Raw genomic sequence first — 19,038 nt, forward strand, 5'->3', positions numbered from 1 at the left:
TTCTGAAGATAGGTATGTTACCAGTGGTGTGCCTCAAGGTTCTATTCTTGGGCCTGTTCTTTTTAACATTTTTATAAACGATATTGCTGAAGGGTTGTTGGGTAATATTTGTCTCTTTGCGGATGATACCAAAATCTGCAATAGAGTAGACATGCCGGATGGTATGAATAACATGAAGAAAGACCTGGCGAAGCTTGAAGAATGGTCTGAAATTTGGCAGCTAAAATTTAATACTAAGAAATGCAAGGTCATGCATTTGGGCTGCAAAAACCAGAGGGAACGGTACAGTTTAGGGGGTGAAGATCTTATGTGCATGACAGAAGAGCAGGATTTGTGTGTGACTGTAAGTGGCCAAACAGGTTGAAAAGGTGATGGCGAAAGCTAGAAGGATGCTGGATTGCATAGGGAGAGGAATGGCCAGTAGGAAAAAGGAGGTATTGATGCCCCTGTATAAGACTCTGGTGAGACCTCATTTAGAATATTGTGTACAATTCTGGAAGCCGCACCTTCAAAAAGATATAAAAAGGATGGAGTAGGTCCAGAGGAAGGCTACTAAAATAGTGTGTGGTCTTCGTCATAAGGCGTATGGGGAAGACTTAAAGATCTCAATCTGTATACTTTGGAGGAAAGGTGGGAGAGGGGAGATATGATAGTGACGTTTAAATACCTACGTAATGTAAATGCACAGGAATCGAGTCTCTTTCATTTGAAAGGAAACTCTGCAATGAGAGGGCATAGGTTGAAGTTAAGAGGTGATAGGCTCAGGAGTAATCTGAGGAAATACTTTTTTACAGAAAGGGTGGTGGATGTGTGGAATAGTCTCCCAGAAGAGGTGGTGAAGACAGAGACTGTGTCTGAATTCAAGAGGACCTGTGATAGGCAAGTGGGATCTCTCGGAGAGAGAAAGAGATGATGGTTACTGTGGATGGGCAGACTAGATGGGCCATTTGGCCTCTATCTGCCATCATGTTTCTTATCTCCTGTGCCTCTTCTTTTGTTGTGATGAATATATATGGACAGCATTAAGTGCATCTGGTCACGGCACTGGATGAAAATGGGCCTGTACACTTTTCCTGCTCATGCTTTACTGTGCTAAATAACTCCCTAGCCAGCCTGTAGAACTGTAGAATGCACAACCATTTGGAGAAGAAGGTGCAACAGCCCAGTACAAATTCCTAAGAAAAGAATTATGTAGAAAAGAGAATGATTTACAAGCTATCATCGGCTTGAAATTCCAAGATTCTCATACAGGTTTGGAACTACAGATTGACCACATAATCATCATAAACAATGTATGAACAAAAGAAACTCCTCAATGCTTACTAGATAATCTGTGAGAAGCTGAAGATGGTATCGGTCGTACAAAAATGCAGACTATACATAGAGCTACTTAACAGCATCAACAGATCCAAATACCCAAAAAGTGTTCAAGTTACAAAAGCAAAATGGCCAAAACCTCTCTTCATCCTTAAACTTGGGACAAACATTCCAAGAAGCAGAAAGAATGAATTAATAAGAATCTATTAACACAATGGGTGTTTGATAAGAAGAATCAACAGAACGTATGAATCAGAAAACAAGTGGCAAGAAACAGTTTCTTCAGAAAGCACAACTAAATCAAAACCTTAGACAGGAATGGTTATGCAGAGGTAAACAAAGATGAGACTGATAAATGCAGCAGAAGACAACTATGCACAAATGCAGCAGCGACAACTATACACAAAAAAATACAATAGACAAATGCAGATTATGTAACATTGAACTAAAACATTACATACAGTATCTTATTGTATACAAAAAGAAATAGTTGAGCCCGGCTAGTCCACTGGAAACTATGTAAACATTATATTGCTATTCTAGAAACATACAGGAACCATTGATAGAATTGTAAAGGAAAAATACTTGTGACCATCTGGGACAGTACCATTCCTGCCAACAGAAAGCTTGATGCAAATAAACCCAAAAGTTTTACCTCATGTTACTTCAGAGTGTCCCATTTTACCTTCATCCTATTCATCCTCATCCCACAACTTCCTTTCAATTGAAAGAGACTTCCCTCCTGTGCATCTCCCTACCTAAACACAGATGTGGCCCATTTGTCCTAGTTTCCATCAATTGGAGAGAAATAGGCTGGGATCCTGCGGAGCTCTCTTCAATTGGTCATCGGCAAGCCGGCAGCAATTCTTATAGGCTGTCTGCCACTAACCTGGAAGTCTCGCCTCTGCCACGTCCCACCCCCTCTGGCAATTTCCAGTTTCTCGTGGCAGAAAGGAAGCTTCCGGGTTAGCAGCAGGCAGCGTGTGAGAATTGCTGCCAGCTGCCGCTGACCCCTTAACAAGAGGAGAATTTTTAGGAATGGGACAATGAGGGAGGGAAGGAGAGATGCTGAACATGGGGTAAAGAAGGGGGCTGTGGAGAAACAACAGTGGGGTGGAGGGGAGGGAGAAATGCTGCTTGGAGAAGGAGAAAATGTTGGACATGGGGAGGGGAGGCGATTTGAGATATTGGCTAACATAGTAGAGGGGAGGGAAAGATGGTGCATGGAAGAGAGAGGGAGAAATATTGCATAAGTTGATGGAGGGGGAAGAAGGGAAACATGGCGGTGGTGAGAGAGGGAGAAATATTGGATAAGATGGTGAAGGGAAAAATGATGCATGGGGATATGGAAAGAGAGATGTTGGACCTAGGACACAAAGGAAGGAGAGAGAGAGAGATGATACATAGGAGATGAAGAGGGAAGAAAAATGAAGATGTTGGATCCAGAAGCAGAAGGGAGCGATTGCAGACAATGGGAGTGAGGGAAGAGAGGAAAAATGATGGATCATGGGAGAGCGTGAAGGAGGGGAGAGAGAAGGGACAGGGAGATAAAAGGCTACGAGAATAGGGAGGAGAGAAAGAGGGAGCAGATGCTGAGCTAAAAGAGACTCAGAGCCAGTACTCAGAGATGTACCTGCTCACTCCTGTGGCCGATAACAGAGCTGGTAAGTCCTCAGACTGAGTCTACCCCCAAGTAGACGTACTGTCATGTACAGAAGCTGCAGTGTTAACTTTCTCTTCTTCTTCCCTGCTGAAGAGCAGCTGCATATTGGGCCGCTTCCTCCTCTCATTTCTGCCTAGCAGACTACAGTCAAATTGCTCATGAACCACATGATTATCTATTCTACAGCTCCCGTGGTTCCCAAGAGCAGTCGGTTCCTAGGAAGTGGGCTGCAATTCACTTTTTCTCCTTTGGTGGAGAGTGAACAGCACAGCTGCTGGCTTTGTGGGAGGCAGGGCAAGATGACTATGCATTGTGTGTTAGAGGCCTGATGTGGGTGTGGTAGGGGTGGGATAATGTGTCCTCTTTTTTGCCTTCACAAATATGGTAACCCTAATTATTCCAGTTCTGACAAGCTTTTGGTTGGACTGGGGTAGTAGTTGGGGGAGGGAGGTAGCTTTCAAATGTGCACTCTTGCTGTCTTTATCATTAAGGAGGCTAGATTCTGCTGAAAAAAACATATACAACTAGTTCGTAAGTAAAAAAAAAATACACTGACAGTTTGGAAACCAATGCAAGAAGTGGATGAAACTTTGAAAGTAAATGTGGCAGCTTTAAGTCATTCAAACTGCATTAATACTTACTCGTTAAAGCAGTTCCTGTAGCGTGACGCCATGTGCCAGCTTCCAGGGAAGCTCATCATTTTGTAAATTAGAGTTTGTTTGTGGGGTCTGTGACTTCCCCAAAATTGAGCAATAGGTGCTCTGAGCAAGGCCCTGTCTGAGCAATAGCTTCCACAGCCATTCTTGATTTTCTACGAGACACGTTCCTGATGGATGAAGGTGGTTCCATTTCTTGCGATTCTGTGCCACACTGCTGAATATAATCTCCCCTTTTACTATTTTTAGATGAGGAATTCCCAAATAGCATTTTCCAGGTTATTTCATGGTACATGTGATGGACCTACCTGTTCTCCAATTTTTTTGCCACTTTATATTAAGAAACAATACCGATAATCTGTTTTTGTCTTAGTGCACTATTAAATACTGTCATTAGCAAAGAGCTAATAGCTAAAATACTAATGCAGGTAATTATCTATAAAAAAAATAAATCATCATAGATGGCCATGCTTGAAATAACAACATAGTACCAACTCCCTTAGCAGTACCGTATTTGCCGGCGTATAAGACGACTTTTCAGTACCTTAAAATCCTCCCCAAAGTCGGGGGTCGTCTTATACGCCGGGTACTGTTTACTAGAGAGCTGCACGGGAACGGGGACGACGGGAATCCCGCGGGTTCCCCCTTTGGGTCACGGGGATCCCGTGGGGACGCCCCTAGGGTCGCGGGGATCCCGTGGGGATGCCCCCTAGGGTCGCGGGGATCCCGTGGGGACGCCCCCTAGGGTTGCGGTGTTCCTGCGGGGCTGGATGTACTCAGTCGCGCGGCTCTTCTCCCTACCTTCTCTGCTTGCAGCACAGAGCCGAACGGAAGTCGCGCTGACGTCGGAGGGGAGGGAGGGCTTAAACAAAGCCCTCCCTCCTTCCGACGTCAGCGCTGACGTCGGGAAGACTTCCGTTTGGCTCTGTGCTGCAGGCAGTGCAGGTAAGGAGGAGAGTAGCCTTGCGGTTCGAGTGGCTACCAAGGGAGGGGGCGGTCCGCCCCGCCACACCCCACCCCGGTTGCAGCACAGCCGGCCAGGTCCCCTTACTTTTGTGGCACTTCCCCGACCGACCGACAACAGCCCCGGTCCGACAATCCTCCCTGCCCTGTAGCCGCGAATCTAAATTATCTTCTTACAGCAGCTGTAATAAGGTAATTTAGATTCGCAGTTAAGGGCAGGGAGGTTTGTCGGACCGGGGCTGTTGTCAGTCGGTCGGGGAAGTGCCACAAAAGTAAGGGGACCTGGCCGGCTGTGCTGCACCCGGGGCGGTAGAGAAGGAGTGGGGAGAAGGACGCTGAAAGGCAATGGGGAAGACGGGAGGGGGGGGGAAGGACTCTGAAAGCACTTGTGGAAGACAGAGGAGGGAGAAGGACGCTGAAAGCACATGGGGAATACAAAGGGGTGGAGAAGGACGCTGAAAGGCCATGGGAAGGGCGGGGGGGGGAGGACTCTGAAAGCACTTGTGGAAGACAGAGGGGGGAGAAGGATGCTGAAAGCACATGGGGAAGACAAAGGGGTGGAGAAGGACGCTGAAAGGACATGGGGAAGACGGGGGGGTGGTGGAGAAGGACGCTGAAAGGCCATGGGGAAGACGGGGGGGGGGGTGGAGAAGGACGCTGAAAGGCCATGGGGAAGACAGAGAGGGAGAAGGACGCTGAAAGGACATGGGGAAGCAGAGGGGGGAGAAGGACACTGAAAGCACATGTGGAAGACAGAGGGGGGAGAAGGGAAGATGGGGGGAGAAGGACGCTGAAAGGAAATGGGGAAGAGACAGTAGGGAGAAGACGCTGGCAGGGAAGAAGACAGATGCCAGACTATGGGGGGAGCGGAGAGAAGAAGATGGGTGCCAGACCAATTTGGAAGGGGGAAGAAAGGGAGAGGCACAGTAACAGAGCAAATGGAAGATGCAGAAGGAAGAGAGACAGTGGATGGAAGGAATTGAATGAGAACATGAGGAAAGCAGAAACCAGGCAACAAAGGTAGGAAAAGAATTATATTTCTTTTTTTTTATTTTGCTTCAGGATAAAGTAGTATATTAGTTGTGTTGATAAAAATTTATAAACATTAGAGGCTCTGGTAGAAACCCATTTGCAAAGTATGTATTCTTCCCAATTAATATTTTCAAATTAATAAAGTCTTTTTGCTTATTTGTAAATGGGTTTCTACCAGAGCCTTTAATTCAGTAGCATAATTAAATGAAATAACTATTTCTGAAGTTTATAGGGACGGGCGGGGACGGAGGGGAATCCTCGCGGGGACGGGTGGGGATGGAGGGAATCCTCACGGGGACGGGTGGGATTCCTCACGGGGACGGGTGGGACTTTGGCGGGGATGGGTGGGGACGGGTGGGATTTCTGTCCCCGCGCAACTCTCTACTGTTTACATGCCCTTACTTTACATGCCCTAACATCTCCTTCCTTACCTCCTTACGGTGCTTACGGTACTAGTAAACCTGCCGGGACATCAGCGGGGCCATGGCGGGACATCAGTGTGACAAGGGTGCCAGCTCCTTCATCCTGCACAGCGGGAAGCAGCGGCGCTCTGGCCCCACCCCTTTTCTCTTTACTACGTCTCTCGCACATGCGGCTGTGTGTGGAGTCTAGCCCTTAAGGAAGTTGCGGGGGCGAACAGGAGGCTTTTGAAGGCTTTTAAAGGGAAACTGTCATGCCAGCAAACTTGCTAGGGACTTGCCCGGCACTTGCTCTCTCCCTCTATGTGTTATCTTCCTTCTATCATTGACAGTTTCAGTTTGGTTAACAGTTTAGAAAACAAATAGCATGGCAGCTCCCATGGGTTTATTGTTCTATTCAGCTTTAGTGAATTAATTAAAATTGTTGAAATAAATTCTGATGTTCTTTTAAGTTTTATTTGTTGTGCAGAAGGTGTGCGGAAGAAGGGGTAGTCTTATATGGCGAGTATATAACAAACTCTATATTTTAACTGTAAAAGTTGGGGGGTCGTCTTATACGCCCAGTCGTCTTATACGCCGGCAAATACGGTACTTCAAATTGATACAGACAGTCAACATTTCCATCAGCCATAAGCTTCTCTCAGTGGCTGATTCAAGGTTCAGGGTTACTCCAGTATCTGAGAAAATTGGCCCACTGTTGAGGAATAACCCACTGATAAAAATTTATATCCTGCTCTATCCTACAATCTAGGAAGTTACAATACATAAATAAATATAAAAAGTGTCACAAACAACGCTGACTCACCTACAGCCCTGAATAGACGGAGTACATGTTTAAATAGCAATTTAGAATGGCTTAAACACAAAAAAAATTGCCTAAGCAAAAAACAGAGCTTATGTGGGTCCTTAACACAAAGGCTCACACACTTGACATTAAAATCTCACTGTTAAATCACAAGTCAGACACATTGGGGTACAGCTATTCTCTCTCTCCATACATCAAGGCATCATGGCATAAGCCAATATGACATCAAAATCAGATTACTGTAATGCACACAACATTGGTCATAGAAAAATGAATGCAGATAAAGACCATATAGCCTACCCATGCCATCTACTATCCTTTTCTCTCTCACACAGATTCAATGTTCTTATCCTAAGTTTTCATGAAATCAGATGCAATCTGTCTCCACCACCATCTTTTCCAAGGAGAAGAATTTCCTGAAGTTACAATATTTCTGAGTCTATCTCCCTTTCACCTTCACCCTTTGCTCCCTCATTCCAGAGCTTCCTTTCAACTGAAAGAGACTTACCTCCTATTAACTTCCACTTAAGCAGATCCTAACTCATTCACTTTGGAGCTCCTATTCAACCTGTTGATTCCTTCCAATATCTGGGAGTCATTCTTGACTCTCAACTTACATTTGCTCCACAAATATTCAATTTTTCAAAACTGGCGTTTACATTCTTCGCTTACTTCACTCAGACAGCTGATACTGTAACCATGTTATATTTCACTCATTGATGTTTTCACTGCTGATAACCAAAATAGATGACTGCAATATCTATCTAGGCTGTTCATGCCTCAACAATAAAAAACTGCAATCATTACAGAATATTACCATTAGACTACTATGTCATCATGTTCATAAATAGGATCATGTTTCTCCTCTTTAACAGAAACCTATTGGCTTCCTATCAAACAATAGATTATTTTCAAACTATGTACTAACCCTTACATTTAAAATTAAGAAGACAGGTCTTCAACAGTATTTATCATCTCTCACTATTCCATATTCATCATCTCATCTTCTGCATTCCTTTCTAGTCCAATTCTCCAATTCGATATTTCAGCAGCCTTCGACTCAGTTGACCATATTTACTACTAATAAAACTATCAGAAATAGGCATAACAGGCACAGTGCTAAAATGGTTCTCAAATTTCCTAAAAAACAGAGAATATATCATCAATAAGAACAGAAAGACCTCCAACCCCTGGAAAGCCATCTGTGGTGTGCCACAAGGCTCCCCACTCTCCCCCATCCTATTCAATCTCTTCATGAGCTCTCTAGGTAATATCAAATTCGAAGACGAAAGCATAATGTCATACGCAGATGACATTTTTCTCCTTATTCCCATAACCAAAAATCAATCGGACTTACCCAACAAAATCTCACACAATATAGAAAAAATTCAAAATTTGGCAACAACCAACAATCTGAAACTAAACACAACTAAAACCAAAGTTCTATACTTCCACATGGCCCAGCAAACGGCACCTACAAGCATCACCCTTCGATCAGGCGAAACCCTCTCCATAGATGAGTCCTCCAAAATCCTAGGTTGCATACTGAACTCCACTCTAACCACGGAACCCCAAATATCTAGTCTCCGAAAGAAATCCCTCTACACCCTGAGACAGTTAAGACTAAATCAGACCTTACTTTCACCAATACCACTTTGCCTTAATTGTACAACTGATGATCCTATCACAACTGGACTACTGCAACTCCATCTACATGGGAATCAACACTGCTCTAATTCACAAACTGCAACTCATCCAAAACACTGCTGTAACACTTATCTTCAACCTGAGAAAATACAACTCAGTCACAACCTTCATCAAACAAATGCACTGGCTACCCATCCCATCACAAATAATTTTCAAAATATCTTGCATCATTCACCGCATACTTTATGGAAACTCTGCGGTCCCACTCATCCAGCTCTTCTCAATAGCATGGTCTACTTCCCGCAGAACCCTCAACCGGATGCTACTAGATCTCCCATCCACAAAAGATCTTCACTACAAATGAGTTTTCCACTCCATGCTTACCTTTCTAGGAGTCAAAACTTGGAATGGCCTTACAGAAAGGACCAGAACCGAACCTTGCCACATCATCTTCCGAAGAAAACTGAAAACCCATCTGTTCAATACTTAATCTCCTTTACCCTCGCCTCTCTCCCTTTCCCCTTCCTCCCTTCTTCCTCTCTCCCCTTCCTCTATCTCCTACCTATCCACCTCTTCTCTCTTCCTCCTCTTTCTCTCCCCTCTTACCTCTCTTTACAGTCGTCTTGATCTTGTATAGGTATGAGCGACACACAAATAGAAAATTAGATTAGAAAATTTGCACTGCTAGAATTCACTAGGCAATGCACCTTCTTTTGGCAGCATCATTCTTCTGGAATTTTCTTCCACTGCACATTTGTGCTGAATCATCATTGAAGAAATTTAAAGCAGCAATAAAAACCTGGTTGTTCACCCAAGCTTTCATAGGGTTTTTGCTGCTATCTACGGCTATTCTCCACCTCTCATTTTAAATGCTCTTTTCAACTGTCCTCTATCCTATTAGAATACTTGGATCTTGGTTGAATGACATACACTGTCCTCTCATGATACTGTAGAGGTCTTTCTCGGTTTTAAATATTCTTTTTAGAATTGTAAACTGCCTGGATCTCCTAGTTAGTCCACAGCGGTATTGAAGATTTTAATAAATCTATAAACTCTAGGGCTCTGATTACTTTACTGCTTCTCTTAGTTTTCAGATATAATCACTTGTCCTCCTCCTTCTCCAATCCCTAATTTATGTAGCTATGAAGACTATTCTCTTTTTCAGCTGCTACTTTTGAGAACTAAAGCAGCCTTATTTTCCTCTTACTTTATTTACTTTCCTTACAAAATGGATTGTTGCCCTTAAACTAGCTTCTTTCATTTTTACCCACTGCTTTACTACTTCCATATGTTCCCATCCAGTTAATGACTCTTTGAGATAATCCATCTGAACAAAGTTAGTGTTTAAGTCTAAAACTTTCATTTTTGAATGAACCCTCACACCATTTGATGATCACTGGATGCCAGATGAGCACCTACTATAACATTGGAAACACTCTCCCCATTCATAAGCACAGTCTAGTATGGTCCCAACCTTCGTACTTCCATTATCAACTGCTGGAACAGTTCTTCCTGTAGAGAATCCAGGATGTCACTACTTCTAGAGACTCCACAAAAGGGAGGCCCCAATCAACATCTGGTATATTAAAATCACCTATTAGCAGTCCTTCCCTTTTCACAGCTATGTTTTGAATATCTTCAATGAAATCTCTGTACATTTCTTCTGCCTGTGAAGGCGGCCTGTAAACCACACCAATGTGTGAGGGCTGACTGAAAAGTAGCGAGACTGCCTCTGTTTTACTTTCCAAGAAGTAGACGTGGCAATGCTGTACTGGTTCTGGTGAAGCTCATACATCAACGTTTTTGAGCCTAATTGTGAGGAAAGTGTATAAATATGTTTCTTAGAATTTCCTTACCATGTTGATGTGCCAAGTATAATGCTTGTAAAATATAATTAAACTAATAAAAAATAATTTTTTAAAAAAAGAATCAAAGATCATATGCATATACGCTACAGCCAAACTGCAATGCTTTTAGTCATGCTGTATAACCACTTATTACACTGTATTCTAGTTTTTCTCCATCTTTCCTATTTGATTCACTCTCGTGGTTGCATTTTCATTCACTTCTAGTCACAATTTCCTTCATATTTCTCACACATTGATTTCTTTGTTTTTTGAGAACTCCTGAAGAAGGCTAGTATTGCCAAAACACAGTCCTAATATTCTATTGCATACCGCCTACAACCGAGTACAGCTGCCAAGTTATTTTGGGATTTTTAATAAACGCCTTATTGTACTTCTCTGTGTAATTTTCTACTCTCACATTAGTTCCTGTATTCATCCAGGTACTGTACATTTTGATTCCACTGTCTTTGAGATGTTGTACAACAAGGTTACCTCGTGAAGGTTCTCAACAAGTCTTCAGAAGAAAAAGTATTCTTCCCCTCCCTCTCAGGATACACAGCAATTTACTAATTTCCCTGCTGAATTTTGTGTCCCCCCCTCCTTCAGTCCAAATGATTCAACTGTGAAATCTCTTCCTATTCTTCCCTTGTCATTAGAGAAGAGACATTTTAACATACTTCTTTTAAACTCTCCTCTCTTTATACCTGTATAAAGACATCATTACTAAAAAGCCCTAGAACAGATAACCTTGCAATGGATTAGCTTACATCTTACAAATGTTAAAGCAGTTTACACCTAAGAATTAAAAATTTTAAAGTGATGATTCCAGTTAAAAAGGTTATAGTCAACCTTGACTCCAAACAGCACCACAGAAACCAATTACTCCCACATCTTACTGTTGCGCACAGCAGCTATATAAAAAAAAATCGTTCTGTTTCACAATCTATTTTCTGCAGTGATTCATGCCACTCTGTGGGAGAAATGTTCAAATCTTGCAGATAATAAAATTGGGGTACAGTACAATGTGATGCCAAAAGTGCCATCTAATGACTGTCACTGGGTAATACAGCAGGAATCAAAACTCTCCCCTTCCTTGTTCTTTTGCTAAAACACTAAGGGCTAGATTCACTAAGCAAACCGATCGTGTACCGATCAGTTTGCGACCCCTTTGCGATCCAATTTTACTCCAGCCCGATTCACTTACTTCTCTGCTGATCCGATTCCGATTTGCACATGCAAATGAGGGGGAACGGCATGCAAAGTAGGCAGGGACGCGATTCACTAAAGAAATCTTGCAAACCAACTGGGCTGGCCGATCAATACAAGAAGCGACTGCTGTGGACCAGTCGCAAACGTCCTTTCCCACTCTCCAGCTCCATTGCCACCTGCTCTCTGCTGCCCTGATCTCGCTGCCTTTACTCTATTTCAGGGGCTGCAGAAGTCCTGGGGCCGGATTATGGAGGAGAGCAGTGGCTGTTGCTTTTAGTTTAGGGATTGTTTAGCTCCTCTCGCCGCCCTGCTCTCTGCCCTTCTCCTGCCTTTCAGCCCCAACTTCAGCCTCACCGCCCCAACCTGCCTCTTGCCGCCCTGCTCTCTGTCCCGAATCCAAACTCCCCCTACTCTCTGACGCCCAGACTGATCTCTGCTGACCCGACTCTCCTGCTTTCTACCGCCTTTCCTGCAGTGCGAGCCCACGGGTTTAAAGCGGGGCTGCACTACTTTAAACCTGCGGGCTTGCACTGCAGGGAAGGCGGCAGAGAGCAGGAGAGTCAGGGCCAGTGAGCTAGCCTTTTAGAGGCTGCTGCCGCCGGGAATCGCCCTTCAAGAGAACTGATGGTAATGTCAGTTGAAAAGATAGAGCAGAAGAGTCGGGGCCCCCAAACCTCCCCCCCCCCAAGCAAAAACGAACACCGAACGCATGCAAAGGGGTCAGAGGGGTTCCTCCGATCGCCCTCATTTTAATTTTATTGTTTCAGGAATTGGTCGGGTCTGCACGGATCGGGCACGGAGAGTCAGGTAAGTGAATCTAGCCCAAACAATGGTAAACCTGAGGTGGGGATGGGGGGAGGAGAATGGGGCCTTCTGGGTAGAGGGTACTAACTGTAGGGGTAAGGATGATGATCAGGCATTAAATCTTAGGCCTTAGCATGGATGCGTGAAACAGAATTGTACAGGACAGTATGCATGATTAATTTGCATATTGGTATATAGTATTTTTAGTGCTTCTCTATTGATATGTTGGGGAATCAGTTTAGTGGTATGCTAGGCTGTTTAAAATGTGCAATTGGCTTTAGCATGTATGTTATCCTTCAGTGCACAAAATCATTTAATACACATGAAAACTGAAACAAATGAAAAGAAACCAAATCTCTTAAGTGTCAAAAAGAAAACGGCCTAAAATGAACCATAAATGGGGAGAGTGTGGTGCAGCGGTTAAAGCTTCAGCCTCAGCACCCTGGGGTTGTGGGTTGAAACTCACACTGCTCCTTGTCACTTAATCCCCCCCATTGCCCCAGGTACATTAGACAGACTGTGAGCCCGCCGGGACAGACAGGGGAAAATGCTTGAGTACCTGAATAAATTCATATAAACCGTTCTGAGCTCTCCTGGGAGAACGGAATAGGAAAATGAATAAATAAATATGCCAATGAGAGATCATCAAAAGACCTTTGATAATTAGAGGACTGGCACTCACCTCCTGAAAAAGTGTAGACATTTCACAGACCAGACATGAACTGGGGCTTTGCATTTCACATTTATGCCTGTCGGAGAGGAAGAAATCTCGCAGCAGTGGCGTGTGAGTAAGTGCCTGGACAATACAGTTCATAAAACATGTGTTCCCAAGGTTGATTAGCCCTCGTAGACCTACAGAGAAAAAAACCCCACAGACACAATTAAAGTAGCGTTCAACCTACTTTTCCATTTGAAAGCTGTTTTTATATACACATATTATCACATACAAATGCCATTTCCTCCAGCTAAGGCACTATAATGATGGCTTTATCTTATTCATTTAGCAGCAAAACAGACTCATGAAATCACCAAAAGTTTTGTAGGTTCAAAATCACCTGCATTCAAGAAGTTTAACTAAAAATTGCCTGAACAGTATCTTTATCCTGGGGTAAGTGCAGCAGGTCAACAATAAAATGCCTCCTCCCCATACCTGGTTTTCTCATCCTCAGCCAATATTTCCCACTTAAGAAACTGCTCAATAGGACCAAAAGGCTGATGTGGGATACATTTTGTTCTTTAGCTTCCTCTTCTCCATCACAGCAGAGGAAGGCCATGATCAGCTAGCTAGTGCTAAGTTATACTGAGCTCCAGGGGAACACTCTAGCGTCTTCCGGGCTGCTCTGTCCCCTCCCCAATGGAGCATATTTCATCATTTATTTGTATTTCCTGGCAGTGTCATTCTTTACTTATTCAGAGTGCCAGTTCCCAAAAGCTAATCAAGAAATGCATTAATTTATTCCAATAAAAAGATATCACCTGACAATTTTTCTATTCACTAATCTTTATTTCTGTGTATTGTGGAGTACACAAACTTGAGATTTGGGATTCCATCTACAGCTATGAACTTAGGCACAAAAGCTATTTTTGAGGGATGTACTACCTTCTTATTTATACCACATTTAAAATAAAACTCTATATGCAAAAATTTATGGTCCAAAGAGAGTGGAAGCTGGCTCAGGCTCAAGAATGATGCAATCTGAGTTTTCAAAGCCTCCATCATCTACCTCAACCACTCCCATGCAGCCTCTCAACTCAGATCTGCCAGATTACAGAATCTCTGTCTGCAGCACTTGGCAGCTTTGTAAATCAATACTGGAGGAGTTCTGCAGTGACCTTGCAACAAACTGCTCTGCCAATTAAAATCGGTGCCAAGACACTTTCACTGCACTGGCCTAAACGTAGAAGAAAGCAAAACCCAACTAGAAACCTAGCTAGAGACAAAGACGAAGACCCATATACCCAAAACTCACTGTGCGTTAACAATCATCATTAAACCAGTTTTAACCAGTTTAGTGACGAAGCATTGCATGTATTGATACCGAAAAAGGCAAATCGCAGGCTTTTCCATGGTTTGTAGCAGACTCTGATAATCATATGTAAATCTATTACGACCTCATCAATATAAAAAAGAGCACTCTAATCAATGCCCACATGATGCACAAAATGAAGCGCCGGTTTTTAATGCTACGAAATCGCCAACAGGTCTTGAGGTGCCAGTAGCATTAAAAAACAAACGCTGAACAGGAGCATTTTTATGGGCACAGAATGTGCGTGTGTTACACTACACACACACACTATCTGTCCTCATTAAAAAGTAACAAAATGAGCCCCCTCGAAAGGACACCCCCCCTTCATCCAGTATCTGGTGGTAGCGGGAACAATATTCCCGCTATTTCTACTGGTTTTGGGGTATCCTCTACTCAGATAAGTAAACTGGCTTTTACTGAAATACCTAAACCACTTGAATTTTCAGGTGGAATAGAGGAGCAACCACAAGCAGTGAAAAAACAAGATATTACCCTCAAAGACTTGTGGCTAGGTATTTCTAGAGTTGAAGGGTTTCTCAGAGAATCTGTGAAACAAACATTGGATTATTCACACTCTGTGGCTCAAAAGTTTGAGAATGTGGATTCTAATTTAAGTTGTTTGGATAAAAGATTAAGTCTGGTTGAAATTCAAAGTAATATGTTGCAAGCTGTCTCAGTATCTGCTGTTAAGGATTCTACGGTGTTACACTCTAAAATAGAAATGTTGGAAAAATATGCACAGAGCGAGGAACCTCCGCTTGGTTAATTTCCCAGTGACTCATTTGTTATCTTCGGAAATATTGTTAAGGAAATATTTCAAAGAAACTGGGATTACCCAATGCGGAAAATTAATAAATAAATACCCAATAAATAACTGTTATTATATTCCGCAGAAGAAAATACAATCCAACCAGGATGTGGACCACCTGGTAACAGATTAAATAAATTTGACAGTTTTTGGAAGACACTCGGGATGTTATCCAGAGTAATAACATGCATGAGTGAGATAGATAAAATGTTGATAATGAAACTTTACTTTCAAAATAGATTGACTACATTTTGTGGAGAACTGGTTAGAATTTTTCCTGATGTCTCAAGAGCTACGCAACTAAGGAGGAAAGAATTTCTGAAATTAAGAACAAGAGTCCTAGCTCTTGAGCCATCTTTTTATTTAAAATTTCCATGCAAATGTCTTGTCAAGGTACAAGACATTGAATATGTATTTTGGGATCCTATTCAATGGCAACAATTTTTGTTAGCTCGAGAACAGAAGTGAGTCTTCTCCTTTTCTCCTTTTGTTTTTTAGATTCATTGCTGAGAAAATGGTGGGATGTTAGAATTCCTCATAATAGGGAAAGGTTAGGATTCATAGGAATCAAAACCAATTTCTTTGTTTTCCTTTATTTAACGTGGTTGTAAAGTAGCATGTCTCCCCAATATTGTGGGCTTGAAAAGGATTATTTTGTGTCTGTATAAATTTATAACCTTGTATGTGAACCTTTTTCCTTGGTATCACTTGATATTGTTAATCATTAAATTTTCAATTAAAAAAAAAAAAGTCATGCCAGTCTCCCTCCCGACGACTCATATTCCATAATAGCCACTATACTCAAGTTACCCCTCTCCTAAAGTCCCATCCGTTTCCTAATACAATTCAAACTCTTCTTACTGACCTACAAATGCACTCTCTCGGCTGCCCCTCACTATCTCTCATCACTTATCTCCCCCATGTTCCCACTCACGAACTCCGCTCAGCTGATAAGACCCTCCTGTCTGTGGCCTTCTCTTCCTCCGCCAACTCCAGACTCCGTCCCTTCTACTTTGTTGCGCTGTATGCTTGGAACAAGCTGCCCGAATCTCTATGACAGGCTCAGTCTCTGGAAATGCTCAAGGCCCAGTTAAAAGCCCACCTCTTCGAGACTGTCTTCATCTCCTAACACCTCTCACCTTGGGTTCCGCATCTTTAACCCTAAATGTCCTGTCGGTCTGTCCAAGTTAAGACTGTAAGCTCTTCTGAGCAGGGACCATCAATTTTTTTTTTTTTTTTTAAATATATTCTTTATTCATTTTTTTAAAACTACAATTGTGCACAAAAGATGATGCATTTACATAAATTAATATCATTATCGCACAATATACTTAATAGAATAAAGACAAGACTTATTTTCTCCCACCCACTTTTCAATTTACAAACACCTCATAAAATACTTGTAATCAACCCTTCTATATTTCTTAACAGATGCCAAAATATATCCCCCTCCCCGGATGTGCATGTTTTCCCCAATTTATACAATTAAATCAATCTTTACAATATTTAGTTAATGGTTTCCAAACTTCCATAAATTTTTTATAATAACCCTTCTGAATGGCCATAAACTTTTCCATTTTAAAGATATAACATAGGGATTCCCACCAGAATGAGTAATTTAATCTATCCCAATTTTTCCAATTCTTTAAAATAAGATGCATGGCAACTCCCATCATTATAAACAAAAGCTTGTTATTTTTTGCTGAAATTTGACTTTTTGCCCTCATAGATGTTCCAAATAAAATGGTATGATACGATAGTGCCACTGGATTTTCTAATAAATTATTAACCTGAACCCAAATCGATCTCCAGAATTTTAGTATCAAAGGACAATAGTATAGTAAATGATCTAATGTCCCAACTTCCAGATGACAATGCCAACATCTATTTGATTTAGAACTATCTACTCTATGCAAACGAACTGGGGTCCAAAATACTCTATGTAATAAGAAAAACCATGTTTTGTCTCATGACCAAATTCGTGGATGCTTTATCTCAATGCTCCAGATGTCAAGCAGACCAGTTTTTGGTTTCTTATTCAAAAATCCAGATATTAATTTATACCACTGAGCGGCCTGGTGACCCAGGAAGTCTACCTGAAAACATAAGACCAAATTTTTCCATTCAGGGAACCCTTCCTGAATGACCTGCTTCTACTGCAACCATCTATAATTTTGTGTTTTATTAAGACCAAATTTGCATTGCAATAGTGAAAAATCAAGCAGCTTACCATCAGAAATAACATCATCTAAAGTACGTATGCCTCCAATCATCCAATATTTCCAATAAATCCGCCAATTTTAATCTTGGAGTTCAGCCATATAGTCTATTAATTGTCAAACTATACAGCACTGCATACACTTTTCAACGCTATATAAGTGATAAATAGTAGTAGTAGTAACTTTAAAAAAATTAAAAAAAAAATCAGCAGGAGGAAAGCCCATTCCTTCCTGCCTTGGCATAACCGAACCCCTCTAGACCCAGAACCCCATACCTTATTCAGATGATAGCAGGAGGAACCACGCCTCCCCCCCACCATATCTTGCTCAGATGACAGAGGGAAGAATGTCCAATCCCTCCTGCCTCAGCATAACCGGACCCCCACACAAACACCCCGACCCTACCCACTGTACCTTATTCAGATAACAGGAGGGATGCTTATTCTCTCCTGCCTACAGGCCTGCCTCTTCAAAATGGTGGGCCTTCCACTTCCCAGGCATCTAGTTTTTCTTTTGGATGTCTTTTTTTCAAATATGGTTCAAAGAGACATACATCTGGAAAAATTGATCATTTTCCAAAAAAACAAGGAAGACATTTTGCAGTTTTGAAAATGGGCATAGTTGATCCTAGATTTTTGTGTGTCTTCCGCAAAACATTCAAACTCGAATTTGGATGTCATATTGAAAATGGCCCTTCACATGTGTTACTTATTCCTTGATTTTCATTGAGATCAGGCCAGAGCTTCAATAACCAAAGCAAATGGATGGTGGTGGTAGAAAGGGGAAAGGTGGGAGGGAGAAAGAATGGGATATATTTGACAGGACTGCTCTAACAAAATAGTGAAAGGCATAAAAACATAAGAATAGCCTTAGTGGGTCAGATCAATGGCCCATCAAGCCCAGTAGCCCGTTCTCATAGTGGCCAATCCAGGTCACTAGTACCTGGCCAAAATCCAAAAAGTAGCAACATTTCTTGGTACCGATCCAGGGCAAGCAGAGGCTTCCCCCATGTCTTAATAACAGACTATGGATTTAAAACCAGCTTTGCTATCTGCTCTTACCACAACTTCAGGCAACACGTTCCAGAGCTTAACTAGTCTCTGAGTGAAAAAATATTTCCTCCTATTGGCTTTAAAAGCATTTCCCTGAAGTTTCATCAAGTGTTCGCTAGTCTTTGTAATTTTTGACGGAGTGAAAAATCAATCCACTTGTATCCGTTCTATTCCACTCAGGATTTTGTAGACTTCAATCCTATTTCCTCAGCCTTCTCTTTTCCAAGCTAAAGAGCCCTAACCTTTTTAGTCTTTCCTCATACGAGAGGAGTTACATTCCCTTTATCATCTTGGTTGCTCCTCTTTGAACCTTTTCTAGTGTCGCTATATCTTTCTTGAGATAAGGAGACCAAAATTGAATGCAATACTCCAGGTGAGGTCACGCCATGGAGCGATACAGAGGCATTATATCATCTTTAGTCTTATTAACCATCCCTTTTTTAATAATTCCTAGCATCTTGTTTGTTTTTTTTGGCCGCCATCACACATTGGGCAGGTTTCATTGTATTGTCTACAATGACACTCAGATCCCTTTCTTGGGCACTAACCCCCAAGGTGGACCCTAGTATC

At 42.2% G+C, this 19,038-nt stretch overlaps 1 protein-coding gene across 6 annotated transcripts in view; it reads right to left on the minus strand.

The window, feature by feature from the left end:
- Positions 1-19,038, minus strand: part of USP22 (ubiquitin specific peptidase 22) — a 199,238-nt gene that overhangs the window by 42,505 nt on the left and 137,695 nt on the right. For all 6 annotated transcript variants that reach the window (XM_033963993.1, XM_033963992.1, XM_033963997.1 and 3 more), the window contains one exon: positions 13,045-13,214. In XM_033963993.1, coding sequence (XP_033819884.1) covers positions 13,045-13,214 — 170 coding nt within the window. The remainder of the gene's footprint in view (positions 1-13,044; positions 13,215-19,038) is intronic.

Source organism: Geotrypetes seraphini, chromosome 11 (genome assembly GCF_902459505.1).
Source record: "Geotrypetes seraphini chromosome 11, aGeoSer1.1, whole genome shotgun sequence".
Classification (NCBI taxonomy): Eukaryota; Metazoa; Chordata; class Amphibia; order Gymnophiona; family Dermophiidae; genus Geotrypetes; species Geotrypetes seraphini.